Below are 15,567 nucleotides of genomic sequence, written 5' to 3' on the forward strand. Positions count from 1 at the left end.
ACAGGGTCCACCTTGTCCTTGTTTAGTCCTGGGTATGACGTTAAACTGCATCCAACCTGGAGAGGGATGGGCGCCGCCAGGTTTAATTGCCCAAGACACACCACATGATGACAACTACAGCTTTACCCATACCGGCTCGGTCGTCGCCCGGGTCAACAAGGACCGCGCCTACCGTCGGCCACCAGGACGGAGGTGGAAAATGTACTACTGGGAAACTCTGCAGATTCCGCACTAGAGACAATATAGTAGTGGGAACCTGGAACGTAAGAACACTAACCGCTGATGGGAAGCTCGAGGAGCTAGCCCACGAAATGGATCAATACAGCTGGAATATATTAGGCATCAGTGAGCTACGTTGGAAAGGATTCGGTGAAACATCAACCGATGTAGGCCACAAGCTCTATTTCAGTGGCAAGGAAGACAAACACCAGCAGGGTGTTGGTTTCCTTGTTCACAAAGACATTACGGACACTCATGGGCTGCCGGCCAGTCTCAAGCAGACTCATTACCATTCGTATGAGAGCAACCCCATTCAACATCACCATCATCCAGGCCTACGCCCCAACATCCACGTATGAGGACAGTGAGGTGGAAGACTTTTACGAACAACTACAAGCAGTCCTAGATCAAACTCCAAAGAAAGACATCATGATAGTACAAGGAGACTGGAATGCGAAGGTTGGAGAGGATGCTTACACAAACTGGAAAGACACATGTGGTCCATATGGCAACAGCGAGACCAACGACAGAGGCCTAAGGCTCTTGGAGTTCGCCAGGTACAACAACCTGTTGCTAGTGAACACACTTGGCCCCCATAAGGCCTCCAGACGATGGACCTGGCACAGCCCCGGTGGAGAATACCACAACCAGATCGATTACATCATGGTCAAGAAGCGCTTTCGCTCAAGCGTGAACACCGGGAGGACACGCAGCTTCCCAAAAGCGGACATTGGGAGCGACCACGACCTCGTTCTGATGTCTTTCCGCCTACGCTTGAAAAAGATCAACAGCTCCAAGTGCACCAGAATGAAGTTTGATCTGGACAAACTACGAGACCCTGAGATTGCAGAAACCTTCAAGGCAATGATAGGAGGGAGGTTTGCACCACTGCTCATCCTAGGCTCAGAAGAAATTGATGTCAATAACATGACCACCACAATGAACACAGTCATAACCGAAACTGCCACTGAGATCCTTGGCAAACTCCGCCCAAAAAAGAAACCTTGGGTCACCAATGAACTGCTAGACTTATGTGACAAGCGGAGAGCTCTGAAGAAGAGTAAGAACACACCTGAAGGTTCTGAGGCTTATAGAGAAATCAACAAGAGCATTAAGAAAGGCATGCAGTCAGCAAAACAGAATTGGATTGAGGGAAAGTGCGAAGAAGTTGAGAACAGCCTGAATGCCAACAACAACACCAAGAAGGCTTATCAAATTGTTAAGGAGTTAACAAGACCAAAACCGACCAGAGTCTCTGCAATTCAGAGCAAGACCGGTGAAAGCCTAACGGAAGAACAGAACATATTGGATAGGTGGACAGAATACTGCTCTGACCTCTACAACCACACGGCAAACGGAGATCCAACAGTCCTGACATGTCCTCAATCCACGGAGGAAGAAGACAAGCTTCACATCCTCCGTGAAGAAGTTGTGGCAGCAGTCCGAGCACTGAAAAAAGGAAAAACTGCTGGAGTAGATAACATCACAGCAGAGCTCGTCCAAGCAGGGGGAGATGCCATGATCGACACCCTCACCATCCTGTGCAATAAAATCTGGCAGAGTGGTGAATGGCCCACATCATGGACACAGTCACTCATCATCACACTTCCGAAAAAAGGCAATCTTCAACTGTGCCAAAACTACCGCACCATCAGTCTCATCAGCCATCCCAGCAAAGTCCTTCTGAAAATTATGCTGAATAGGTTAAAACCTCAAGCTGAACTAATCATAGCGGAAGAACAGGCTGGATTTAGGGCAGGAAGGAGCACCACAGAACAGATATTCAACCTGAGGATTATCTGCGAGAGATATCTGCAGCATCAACAACACCTTTACCACGTGTTCATTGACTTCAAGAAAGCCTTTGACCGGGTATGGCATGCTGCACTGTGGGCGACCATGAGGAAATATAACATCAGCCCTAACCTTGTCAATGTCATACAACAACTGTACAACAAAGCTACCAGCGCAGTTATCTACAACGGAGCTATCGGAGACTGGTTCAGGACAACAATTGGAGTGCGCCAAGGATGCCTTCTCTCACCAATTCTCTTTAACATTTTTCTGGAGCGTATCATGACGGATGCCCTGACAGACCATGAAGGAACTGTCAGCATAGGAGGCAGACCAATCACCAACCTCCGCTTTGCGGATGACATTGATGGGCTAGCTGGAGAAGAGAAAGAACTTGCCAGCCTAGTGGAAAGGCTTGACAACACTTCCCGAGCCTATGGAATGGAAATCCATGCAGAGAAAACAAAAATGATGACCAACAACGTCAGCGGCATATGCTCAGACATCCAAGTCAACGGACAGTCACTGGACACGGTCTCCAGTTTCAAATATCTTGGAGCAATCGTGTCCGATGAAGGATCCAAACGGGAAGTCCTTGCCAGAATTGCGCAAACAACTGCTGCCCTGGCAAAACTCAAGCCCATATGGAAAGACAAACACATCAGTCTGACATCAAAGGTGAGACTACTGCGATCACTTGTCATGTCAATCCTCTTATATGCTTGCGAAACTTGGACCCTTACAGCTGAGCTCCAGAGGAGAATACAGAGCATGGAGATGAGATGCTACAGAAGACTCATGGGTATCTCCTACACCCAACACGTCACCAACGAGGAAGTACGGCAAAAGGTCAGCAAAGCCATTGGCCCACATGATGACCTTCTTACTACGGTCATAAAACGGAAACTGAGGTGGTACGGACACATCACCAGATCCTCTGGCCTTGCAAAGACCATCCTGCAAGGTACCGTACGAGGTGGCAGGAGAAGAGGGAGACAAAAGAAAAGATGGGAAGATAACATCGGAGAATGGACACACTTGAAACTCAGTGAGGCAATGAGAGCTGCCGAGGACAGAGAGGGATGGAGAGAGCTGGTCAACAGATCGTCTGTGGTGCCCCAACGACCCTCCGGGGTTACGGGATAGGTGAAGGTGAAGCCACCTTGTTCAATTCATCAAAACATTTAGAGACGTACAAATAGACACTTCTATATAGTTAAAGAACAGAACAGGAATTCATCATAAAGGAAGCAAAAAGGGAATATACATATACATATACAGTGAGGGGAAAAGGGGGGGGGGATTCAGATTTTACAGGGGCCAGTTTCGAATTGCAGCGGCGTCCGTAGGTGCCCTTTGAGAGCAGTTTTGAAGGAGTCAAGGGTTTCACATGTCTTAATGACTGTTGGTAGGGCGTTCCACATTTTGGTGGCATAGGAGCGAAAATAATTTAGTCCCTCGTTTGTGCCGAATCTGGGTTGTACATGGTTTGTTGCACTCCCTCTGGTGTTGTGGGTGTGGACTTTGTTTACATTAAGGAAGTATCTACAGGTGCGTGTGTGTGTGTGTGTGTGTGTGTGTGTGTGTGTGTGTGTGTGTGTGTGTGTGTGAGAGAGAGAGAGATATGTAGAAGGGGGGAGCAGAGCCATCAGCAGGTCCAAAAAACTATTGTTGTTTATCAACAAAGGTTATTTTATTAAATACTTAACATATATTTTGTTAATATAACAAAAGATTGTTTAAGAGAAGGATGTGCATTATCATTTCTCTTCACCCACAAGATTTCCGGATATCAAACAGCTGTAGCATACAGCTACATTTCAAATGAAAACTATATTTTGTCCCCCTAGTCTCGCGTAGCCAGATCTCCGGCAAACATCTAGATTCGGTGGAGGGGCTTGAACTGTGTGGAAGCAATTTGGAAAGATAACAGCACTACCAATGAAAAGACTTTAGGGCAGTCCTTCATATTAGGACAGAATAAGGAATGGGTTTCAAAGCACTGGGGCCCCTTTTCCACTGGTTGGTTCCCAATGGGAACCGGTTCAGTTCTTTTTGGTTCTTAGTCCATGAGCCAGAGCTTAATTCTGAATTGAGTGTGCAAAACCATATATTAGATTGTTATCACCATGAAACTTCCCCAATTGAGTACTTACACGAAGACAATGATTTATTGTATTACATTTTTAAATATGCAAAAGGGGCATTATGTATGAAAATATGCTAAATAATTGAAAATATGAAAAAAGAACTGAACCGGTTCCCATTGGGAACCAACCGGTGGAAAGGGGATCTAGGTGTAGATTTGTTGCCAGGCGTTTTTGTAGCTGTTCTTGCCCGTAGATTGAATAGACAGCATCAGATGTATTAGCAGACAGAGATCTCGATACGTGTGGCAATACAATACTTATACTACCCACCCATCTATATGGTCTAATAAAAAATAATGTTACAATTACAAATACGCCCTTAAATTAAAGTGGTTCTAATCCAGTCGCAGTATACTCACCCGACACCCACAATATCCCTGAGATGTAAAATCCAACAGTCAATATGTTCGCTTCAATCAACTGTCACTTGGTCTTTCATATCCTCTTCTGTTTTGGCACTCAGATACATTATCTTATAATAATACAGTATGGTCCCCACTCCTTTGGGAGTAGGGACCATTTGCACAGCATGCACATACCTCTGCTATTAACCCATCCTATTAGGAGCAGTGTGCAAGTGCTAGTAATGCGGCACCGGGGGCAGTTATGGGTCAAGTGTCTTGCTCAGGGACACTTGGACACATAGACCAGGGCTGGTGGATGACCCAGGGACCTTCTGTTTCTCAGGTGGCCTCATTCAGCGATGGCCGTCCTTATTATTTCTTGAGACATCATCCTTTCTTCTTCTCAACTTCTACCACTGACTGACCCTTTACTTTTTACTTTTTGAAACAAGAATATCTTATCTCATCTTTGTCTTTCAAACATCATCAAAGATGCCAGTCCGGGTTTTTTTTTGATTGATTGATTGATTTTGATTGAAATATTAACAGTTTAACAGTTTGCAGAATTACAGTGCATTTCAAGCACAAACTCAATACAAAGACTGTTAACTGTGAGTGGATGACCCAATTAAGCCATACACTTGTTTAGAGGGTCCACCATGTTCAGACACTTCTATATAGTCAAAGAACTGAACAGGAATCATAAAGAAGGGTGCAGTAAGAGATTCCTCAGGTCCTCACGTGTACCTGAGAAAGAGATGCATACAGAGGTAGTCTTTAAGAAATTCAATGCTCATTCTGTGTTGCCATTTTTATTTATTTATTATTATTATTTTTGTATATGAGAGAGTGGTATATGAGTGAACATGAACATACCGTTTGGCAGGGGAACCGCTGAGGTTTTCTTCACCACTGTAGTTCACAGGCTGCGTGCCCTGCAGCAGAGCTGTATTCTGCTCCCTCTCTTCACGCTCCCTCCAAGAACACTGGGCTGCTGACACAGGCACACACAGCTTCTCCATTATTCAATTAATACAAAAATTAATCGTTAGAATAATCGCTAAAAGGTTCATCGATAGTTGCAGCACTTAGTACTTATATTACACATTTACTTTCTGTGCCAAAAGCAACATGAGTTACTCCCGCATTACTTAAAACATACAGATCCAAAACGCATATAACCTGACTCCGCCAGATGGGGTGGTATAGAGTTCAGTAAAGTTCAGAGTGAAATAAATGTGAAGCAAGCCTCCTCCATCTGGCGGCGTCAGGTTAGCACGCACACATTTTGGAAGAAAACACCATAATTATCCTCACTGATTACACACTGCACTGTACATAAAAAAACTGAGCACAGTTGCTATGAATACATTTGTTTTCTACTGTAGTAGAGAGGCCCTGGATGAAACCTTGTAAGAACGGAGCTCTTTTTCCAAGAGTGAAGTGGTATATTACCCGTGTGGGAGACCTGGGGCTGTATTCAACCTGCCATGCTGGTGCAATGGAAGAGGAATTTGTAAGAGGTGGTGATGAATTCAAAGGGCAGTGAATGAGCCAAAGTAACCCAATCTGAGATATTGTAAGACTTAGCATCCCTTGGGCAGTAGGGCCTCTCACACACACACACACACACACACACACACACACACACACACACACACACACACACACACACACACACACACACACACACACACACACACACACACACACACACACACACACACACACACACACACACACACACACACACACACACACACACACACACACACACACACACACACACACACACACACACACGTTACCATTCGAATTGACCTCTGTGGAAGGGCAGTCGTTCTTTAACTGGGAGTAACCATTTTTGGTACGGCCTACACGTCCCTGATGTCCATATCGCTCCCTCCAGCCCTGAAACACAAACACACGCACGCACAATTGAATACACTAGTGAATCTATACACAGTCACATTATACAGAGAAAAATAGACATATTTATTTGTATTATATTTATTATTATATATATTATATAATTTATTTAAGTTGAAAATGTTTGGTAAACGTTACTCAAAGGTTAAAAATTATAACAAATTGTTCTAACCCATTTACGATTCTCGCCATCCTCTGTCCTCTGTTGTTTTCTTCTCTCTACACAGAGAAGCACACATAGAGTTATTATTACATGTTAATGAACTGATGGCCTCTGAAATGTATTGCAAATAAATCAAGTGACCAGAATAAAGGAACAATGAATGAATAACCTCTTCTGATCAGTTCCCTGCCCTCATCAACTAGATCAGAGGTCAAGTCATCATCTGTGATATACTGATGGAAGCCCAGGAGGTTCAAACAGCGTGAGCCAAGGCTAGACACACAAAAGAAACACTGTTACACATATTGTTACACTGTGTTAAAGCTGAAATCCAGAACTTATTGTAACAATCAATTTTGTATGGTAATACAATATAGTAGATCTGCAGTGGTTGGTGGTGGTTTCCCTTACTCTTGCGTTGAGACATTTCAGTATCCGGTGTCAGTTACTACTGCCTAAAATCTCAAAAGCACACAATATCTCCCCTGACCAAGTGGGAATTCCTTATATTATGATCTTATTTATCTGTGTTTTTACAGGATGTCATGTCAGTAGTATTTCTAATACCTAATCATCTATTTTAACATTTGTTAAGTTGGTCACGTGGCCAAAAGATGTGCGCTCCAGCCTATGAAAACATGTTCCGAAAAGATGTGGCAAGCCAATCAGAGTCACCAGCTCTCAGCCCAACACTGCCGTGTCTTCTAATAGGCCCACCAGGCCCACCCCCACACTACCTTTCAGTCTCACAATCGGCAGCCATCTTGCTTTTTATTTATATGGGCGAGTGGAAATTTAATGCAAATAAATGAATTATAGGTCCAGCAAGCAAATCATGATGGTCTGTTTGTGCTCAATAGGTCACAATAACATTCCGATTTTAGGTGTTGTGTTTTGTATGACATTTTGGCCAGTACTTTTATATCTATCTCAGCTTTTGCCTGATAGCACACATGCTAACAGTGGTGACCACAACGTTAGCAGATTCATTTTGACGTGCGTCATTGTCATTTTGACACACACTCTCTCTCTCTCTCTCTCTCTCTCTCTGTCGCCACGCCACGCCACACACACACACACACACACACACACACACACACACACACACACACACACACAGGCGCGATTACATACAGTTTCATTCATGCAAACAGGCCACTTCTGCCGCGGAGTGCGTGGCGAAGTAACTCAGGGATTAGAGTGGCCGCGAAGCGGGCGCAAATTCTAGTAGCCTACATATTGGCTGCTGATGTGGGCAGTATTGGGGTTATATATTCATCATGGCTGCCAGTTCCCACCTGATGTTGTGTGGGAGTTCAGACTGCTCCAGACCGTACTGAATAACTGCTAGCTTGCATAACGTCTTCAGACTAGGGCTCAAGTCTAAGATAAACACACCATCACTGGATCCTCCAAAGAGGATGATACCATTTCCCACAATGCAACAGCAGCCATCAGGCATCATAAGTTTACACTTGGGCTTAACCTCCTTCCAGGAGAAGGTCTCTGGATTGTATTTTCACAAATCATTGAAGTTCTTCTGGAACTCACTGCCACCGAATATGTACAGCTCTCCATTGTAGGTAAAGGCTGAATGAGCCCAGCGTCCTTTTGGAAGAGGCTGTGTAGAAGGTATGTTCATGCAGTGGTTGGTCTCCGTGTCAAACACTCTCATGATGTTGTTGACCAACCAGCCCCCAAATACAAACATCTGTTTCCCGACAATTGTGGCAGAGTGCTTTGCTGAAGCAGGTCGTGCAGCGCCTCCGGTGTTAATTAAAGTCCAGACCATTGTGGTGGTGTCCAACTTGCATATGTCCCCCTTTTTTATGGGGGACATAGGTCCCCCTTTTATAAATCCTCCATGGATAAACTTAAACATGAACTTCCCACTGACACATGCTGAGTGGCTCTGGAACAGTCCCAGAAACCCTGGGTGTGAACCATGTGTGGGTGTCAACATCAACTGCATAAAGCACGTTGCAGTAACCTGAGCGAGTTGACCCTCCCCAGATGTAGGCCATATCTCCTATCAGCACAGCTGTGTGGCTGTGGCATCTGGAGGGAATTTCCAGGGGACCTTATTCTCTTGCAGGTGTCACTGGGGACACCTTTATCCAGCATAGAGACGTGTTGAAGACATGCACATTGGTCACATGGATGGTGTCCTTGGTGGAATTCAAAAAAGTATAAACTTTATGTCCCATCACTACGGCAGCACCATATCCCTCTGGTCCTTTGATTTTGTCCACTGTGTAGTGTAACATGTCTCTGTCTGTCTACGTCTCCCTCCCTGCCAGTATGTCTATCTGTCTCCGTGTGTCTCACCACTAGTGATCAATGTAAGAAGCGTATATAGTGACCAGGGCTGTGGTGTGACATCACACACACACACGCACGCACACATAGTCACACACGCACACGCACGCACACATAGTCACACACACAAATAGAAGTACTTAGACAGATGATTAGATAATAAAAAGTGCATTTTACAACCTTGCTCGATCAGAGAGGCAAGCTCTATTCACATTCAAGACCTATTTTCAATATGTGACAGCTAAACTATGAGCTCTAGACAGGTGCTATGCCTGCATTATATTGTTATACAGTTATTTGACTGTTTTATTGTTGTATATTTGTTCTAAACTAAAATGATATTGCTGTACTATGATATTCATCTTCTGTGTATTCAGACACATGAAACGAAATGGACCTGTTAAACTACACTGAAAGGAATGTTAGACTGACTGACCTGCAGTATGTGGCCAAACAGAGCAGCAATATCATCATGGGGTAGTAGATGTAGAAACCATCAGATATGAAGGACAGCAGACTCATGGAGCCCATGATCTGACAGAGAGAGAAAAGAATCATGGGAGATGTAGTTTCCTGATCAATCTTGTCTACACAGAAGATGGTACACAGTAAAATCCTGTGTTCATTTAACTCTGAGTTACAAATAAATTAACAAGTAAGACGCGCAAACGCGGGAAGAGAACGCAGCTCATAAATTGCAATAACAGCAATTACACACACACACACACACACACACACACACACACACACACACACACACACACACATTAGACAGATAACTGCGCACACGTTATGTCATGGTTTATGTCATTAGTAATAGTCACCCACTGAGGTATAGGAGGTCTGGATTCTGTCTTGGTGTGAAATAGCTGAGTCCATGTGGATCAGACCCAGGAAGTTAAGACACAAAGGAGGGGTCAAACGGCAAAACAACCTGAGGTAGAAGAAAAAGCATAGCAGGTTTAAACTTAAAGCAAATAAATATTGGAAAAAGTTTGAGTTGTGTAGTTAGTTACCTTACCGTGATGTAACTTCAAATATTGGTGAGATGTCTTCAGTAGTTGCTTAATAGATTTAAAAATAATTGAATATCAGCTTCTGACATCCGTTATTTTTGCTGGATGTTCGCATATTATTAATATAGTATTATATTTTAGGGGCTTTTTTGCCTGGGAGTTACATGCAGCAAAGGTTTGGAAATCAAACCTATGACTCGCTGTCAGGCTGCATTAGAGCCTAAAGTAATAACTTAATTGCTTAACCGCTAGTCCAGCAGCGCTCCAGATCGTCACCTATTACGACATCAATCATCTAATTTAACTCCTCAAAACTGTCTCAGTAATAGTATCCTACTGCTTGATGCGGTATCACTGGCAAACTTAAAAACAGTTGGTTTTTTAATTAATTTCTGAATCATTATGCCCCATTACATCCTAAAATAAAATAAATAAAAATGACTTAGACTCACATCCCACTGAACTGCAAGCTGTAAGCATCAGTCTGATGGTGTGGCACCAGGTAATAGTAGTTGAATACTCTGATTCTGAAGACAGTAGAGTACACACACACACAAAGGAAGAAGATGCTGACGAAGCACGCCATCTGGTGGGAAGGAAACACCACAACAGCCATAAAGAGGTGGCAAGTGTATGTTAAAGACAAAAGTCGATCTCAAAACAGGTACCATGACCATATTTTGTTATTACACAATTATTTTGAAGTTTATGATGCAATAGCGTAGGTACACAGGCATTTGTTTTTTGTTTAGTGATGTAATGAATCATTTTACATCTGGCTTTGGTTTGGATCCAGAAAACAGCAACAGAACAGATCGGCTCCATTACAGAAAGTATAACAAGATCCGTGTAACTAGAGTAGAACCTGCGCTGAAAAAGCTATGTTTCTATGTCAGTCGTTCTTCGACTTAAAAAAAATAGCAGACCTACAAGCTCGTGGCGCGCCACTCGGTGGCGCGCTATGAGCTTGTAACCCTTTGTGGTTCTGCCTGTCATCTCCTACTGCTTGTTTCATGTTTGTGATCTCCTAATGTCAGCAACACGTCAAATGTGTCTTCCTCTTTCTAAAATATCTGTTGTCTGCCTGTGTGTCCAGAGATAAGCTCGCAAACCGCTGGACTGATCAGCGTCAGACTTTGTATGTACACCGGCAATAGGCCCAAACGTATCTCACACACTTTCTCATGTTTTATGCTTTCTGAAATATGTGTGTGTGTGTGTGTGTGGGTGTGTGTGTGTGTGTGTGTGTGTGTGTGTGTGTGTGTGTGTGTGTGTGTGTGTGTGTGCGCACGCATGCATGTCTGTGTTTATACGTGTGTCTCAGCTGCCTGTATTTGTGTCCATGAATGACTTTACCTCAATACAAATATAGCTGTACTGCTTCTCGGCCAGTTGGATAAACACGGCGAAGAGAGACAGGACAGGATGTGTGCTGAAGAAGGTACACTCTGACCACACCACCGCCACGGAGAGGAGACACAGAAACAACGCCAGTAACCTGTAGAACCACTGTCTCAGCACACACTCCCAGTACCACTCTGGGCACGCACACACGCACGCACGCGCACACGCACACACACACACACACACACACACACACACACACACACACACACACACACACACACACACACACACACACACACACACACACACACACACACACACACACACACACACACACACACACAGTTATCAACCCATTCCATCTGTTTGTCTCTGCTTCTCTGACCATTAGCTAAGAAGTGGGTCAATATGGTCACAGGTCACGGTCACAGTCAAGTGATGTAAAAATGACAATCTGTCATATCAAAATAGCACTAGGTGGAAATAGCACACCATGCATCTCATAGGCGAAGGTATGCACTGCACAGAGTCTTGTTCTACTTGTTGCTGTGGCTGGATGATGGAACAGATCGATGCCAGATTTCTGGGTCTATCGCTGATTACAACATTATTTTGGAGAGTCCTAAACCACAGATTCTAGATGTTACGGCCGATACGCTGAACTCACCTACAGTAGAAGTGTAGATAAACCTGTGGAGCCAGCTGTGGTGCTGTTGTGAGCTGAAGCTGTGGATGAACTGGTGGGCTGGGCTGCTCTGGCTCTTGGCCACATCTTCTAGATGAAAGGCCTGGCCCAACAGGATGGACCACTGGACCTGAGTCTGACTCTGCCTTTGCACTGCAGAGATCACCTGAAATATACGGTAGAATACTTTTAACCCATTCAAACTGGGAAAGCATCCGTGTCTTTTTATATTTGAGCTAAAAAGTATTATTATTCATTTTTTATTCAAAAATAGATCTGCAATATTTCTTAAATCATGACAACTTGTACAAATCTTTGAATATGTATATCTTTTGTTTACTCAAATCTTTGATTCTGGGGATCCCTGGAACTAAATATTTTGAGATGAATGTTTCTTTTTTTTTTGGGTTAACTGATGCATTTGTAACTCAGACAGTGCACATATGTACAGTAAGCAAATGGACCCATACATCCACTTTCAGAGTTTAAGTAATAACATGGGCCAATGTAGTCATTCCAGTGGCTGCATAATACCTAGCTCTGGTCCATAGCCTTACTGCTTTGATTCTGCCCTGCAGTAAGGCTATGGGACTATCAGTTTTAAATCTCAAATCGAAATCAGACCAGCCTCTCCTCTTTTGTGGAAATCTCACAAACGTTTGACCTACTCACCAATACAAAGACGGGTTGTGTCAATAGAAAGACTACTTTTCTTAGTGGACACACTCTGAGCCCCCCACCACACATATAAACGGTACTCTTTGGCCAGAAAGGGATTTTTTTTCACTGGAGGAAAAATATTCTCTATGAGGCAGTTCTCTGGGCAATATCGGTAGGGCGCAGCGGAGTATTAAACTAAAAGTATTTTTTTTCCCGGTGGAAACAAAATCCCTTTTTGGCCAACTGCAGGGCAGAATCGAAGCAGTAAGGCTATGGACCAGAGCTACATAATACCTATAATTTAATTTGTCTGTTTTCCCATTTCTAAAATGACACATATATTTGATATAAATTATAGATACTTGTTTATGAAGCTTCACTAGGCTCCACTTGGATGGAAGAATGTTGCGCTGGTTTTCCCCATCACTGCTGCCCTCACAACTCTCTACATCCCTCCCCATCTGCTCCTGGTACTCAGTGGGACACTGAAATGAAGTGTCAAGGTAAACATTTAATTGAATTCACGTAAATTAACACTCTGGAGCAGGTGATATAGGGATATAGTACAAGCAAAGTGGTGTTTAAAGGTTTTATTTCCTCACCTTTTTGAAAATGCTGTCGACACACTTCCTGAGAGGGTCGTTGTATTTAACGGTTTTATGGACAGTTGCCACTTCCTGAGAAAACCAATAAATTTTGGTTTGGTTCATTATTTATTTGCATATTTTGTTGTAATGTATGTACTATGGTTTGACTTCACAGGTTAGTCATATATTGTGAAGGTGAGTTAAAAATAAATACTGATGGCAGCAGTAAAATATTGTAGTTAATGCATGACAGTCCTACAAACACACGTTGCTGTCCTCTCACCTCCATAACATCTGCCAAGTTCTCCTCAGCGTCTACCTTCTCAGTGGTCATCTTGGCTGCCTTGAAATATGTCTTGGCCAGCAGATAAGCATGGCTAGACGAGAGCCAATAGGAACGCGGGATCTCCACCAGGCCATAGCCTAGCAACAGCACAAGCAGGAAGAGGCCCCATGTGTTGGCAGACGTGATGCCAATGGTCTGAAGCTTCCTCCTAGTCAAATTTAAAACATCAACCGTTCATTGAAGCAAAAGTGTTAAAGTGAACTGGCACAGAACCATTAACCAGATGGAAGACGCCTGCTGGCGGAGTCAGGTTACAGAACATGTATTATTTAACCCAGTGGTTCCCAAAGTGGGGTCCATGACGCATAGCCAGGGGGTCCACGAAATAATTCAGAATTGTATTTATTATTTGTTTTTACCAGTGAATTATGGTATGTGTGATATGTGAGTTTACCATAATCACAGTAATCCTTAATTATATTCCATCAGTCAAGGGCCTTTGAATAGAAATGTTATGTTGCGAGGATGAGGGGGTACCTGGAAAATAATCTTCCCCCCAAGGGGTACCTGGGCCAAAAACGTTTGGGAACCCCTGATTTAACCTTCAATAAATCAGACCTGACAAACAATTTCTGATATACATGCTCACAATATGATATACAGTGTTGTGAGTTTATAGATCTTATTTTATTTAATTTCTTAAAGGTTGGCAATTTATTTATCGTTTTCACATAATAACATGCCCAAAATAGGGACACTAGATTCGAAGTGGATATTTCAACTTACAAAATATAAACGTAACATGAAACAAGTACCACGAAAGACCATATAGGTGATTATAGAGGGCAATTTGAGCTATCCAAAGTAAACCATGAACTCCACCCATGGCTACGTGACTTATCTTCAGTAATGCTAGATTTAGCTATCATAAAAGTCTCACTTGTTTATGTTCATGGTGTTTTCTATTGCACTGTAGCTATTTCTTTACATGCAAGGACTGTTGGGAATATTGCTGTATGTATGGTATACTTACCAGGTGAAATTCCACTGTGGGTGACTGGCCACATAGATGAGGAGAGAGATGAAGATGAGGAGGTAGGTGCCATAGTAGATGGCATTTTCTATCAGAGCTGTTTTGATCTTTCCGACGATTGAAAAGGACCCTGAACGTGCATATGACTGCATGAAGGGCAACAGGAGCCTTTTGTGCACCATTACCACACAAACACCAAAGAGGGATTAAAAGAGAGTATGAGTCAGAATTAAGGTCAATTTACAGTTACACTTCATCGAATGATGTGTAACTGTGTTGCAACACAATAATCTTTGTTTCTCTTCATTTAGAGTTGCCAATAACTTTCCCATTTACATTTTTCTCCCAATTTAGTCATCATGGCAATTATCTTGTCCCATAAGCTTTTCTCCCACAATCACAGCAGTTGTATTCATAATCATAATAAAGTTGGAAGACAACAACAGCGTATTTTCAACTGAAAATGCATTGGTACATAAGAAAATGCAATACTGTTGAGTGTTGAGGGGCACTGACACAATGTTGTCGGTCGACCAAGTATAAATTAACCTTTAATAGATATCTGCCAGAAACTGAAAATGCATCTCTTAAAGAGATATTACACATCCAACTTTGGCTGACTCTAACCCTTGTACCTGTTACCACTGATAGTTTTGATGGTGACTGAAGGGCAGTCCATACTGTCTCCGACCACCAAACTTTTCGTCGGAAAGATCAGACTTAATTTTTTTCTCCGAAGTAGAGTTCGGAGAGTCACAACATCTGGGAGTGCAGCTTTCAGAACAAAAATTCTGAGGAATGTGTTTCAGAAGTTGCGAGTGACGTCATGTTGTAGTTGTACCGGAGCTTTCTGACGAAAAGTTCGATGGTCGGAGACAGTATGGACTGCCCTTGAGAAACAACCTATTCTGTGAATGTTTGGCATTATTGTAATCTCACCAGGTGAGACACTGGGAAGTCCAGTAGACAACTCTCCAGAACACAGGTAGGACGCCATCTGGGATGTAACTCCATGGCTCTTCACATACCTTCTGT

The 15,567-nt window shown here is 43.1% G+C and overlaps 1 protein-coding gene across 3 annotated transcripts in view; it reads right to left on the minus strand.

Annotated features, from left to right (window-relative positions):
• Positions 1-3,303: 3,303 nt before the first annotated feature.
• Positions 3,304-15,567, minus strand: part of LOC308317729 (G-protein coupled receptor-associated protein LMBRD2B-like) — a 17,754-nt gene continuing 5,490 nt past the window's right edge. The window contains exons 4-18 of one of the 3 annotated variants that reach the window (XM_080766999.1): positions 15,472-15,567; positions 14,533-14,700; positions 13,497-13,707; positions 13,229-13,303; positions 12,989-13,111; positions 11,953-12,132; positions 11,291-11,470; positions 10,387-10,520; positions 9,747-9,852; positions 9,355-9,452; positions 6,769-6,872; positions 6,609-6,655; positions 6,316-6,418; positions 5,384-5,501; positions 3,304-5,254 (exon numbers count right to left, since the gene is read on the minus strand). The exon at positions 15,472-15,567 is cut by the window's right edge and continues 3 nt beyond it. In XM_080766999.1, coding sequence (XP_080623125.1) covers positions 5,245-5,254; positions 5,384-5,501; positions 6,316-6,418; positions 6,609-6,655; positions 6,769-6,872; positions 9,355-9,452; positions 9,747-9,852; positions 10,387-10,520; positions 11,291-11,470; positions 11,953-12,132; positions 12,989-13,111; positions 13,229-13,303; positions 13,497-13,707; positions 14,533-14,700; positions 15,472-15,567 — 1,753 coding nt within the window. In that variant the 3' untranslated portion in view covers positions 3,304-5,244. Of the gene's footprint in view, positions 5,255-5,383; positions 5,502-6,315; positions 6,419-6,608; positions 6,656-6,768; positions 6,873-9,354; positions 9,453-9,746; positions 9,853-10,386; positions 10,521-11,290; positions 11,473-11,948; positions 12,133-12,988; positions 13,112-13,228; positions 13,304-13,496; positions 13,708-14,532; positions 14,701-15,471 lie in introns of all 3 variants that reach the window. The other 2 variants (XM_080766998.1, XM_080766997.1) reach the window with 2 other exon arrangements.

This window comes from Protomyctophum bolini (genome assembly GCF_963924005.1).
Source record: "Protomyctophum bolini genome assembly, chromosome: 6".
Classification (NCBI taxonomy): domain Eukaryota; kingdom Metazoa; phylum Chordata; class Actinopteri; order Myctophiformes; family Myctophidae; genus Protomyctophum; species Protomyctophum bolini.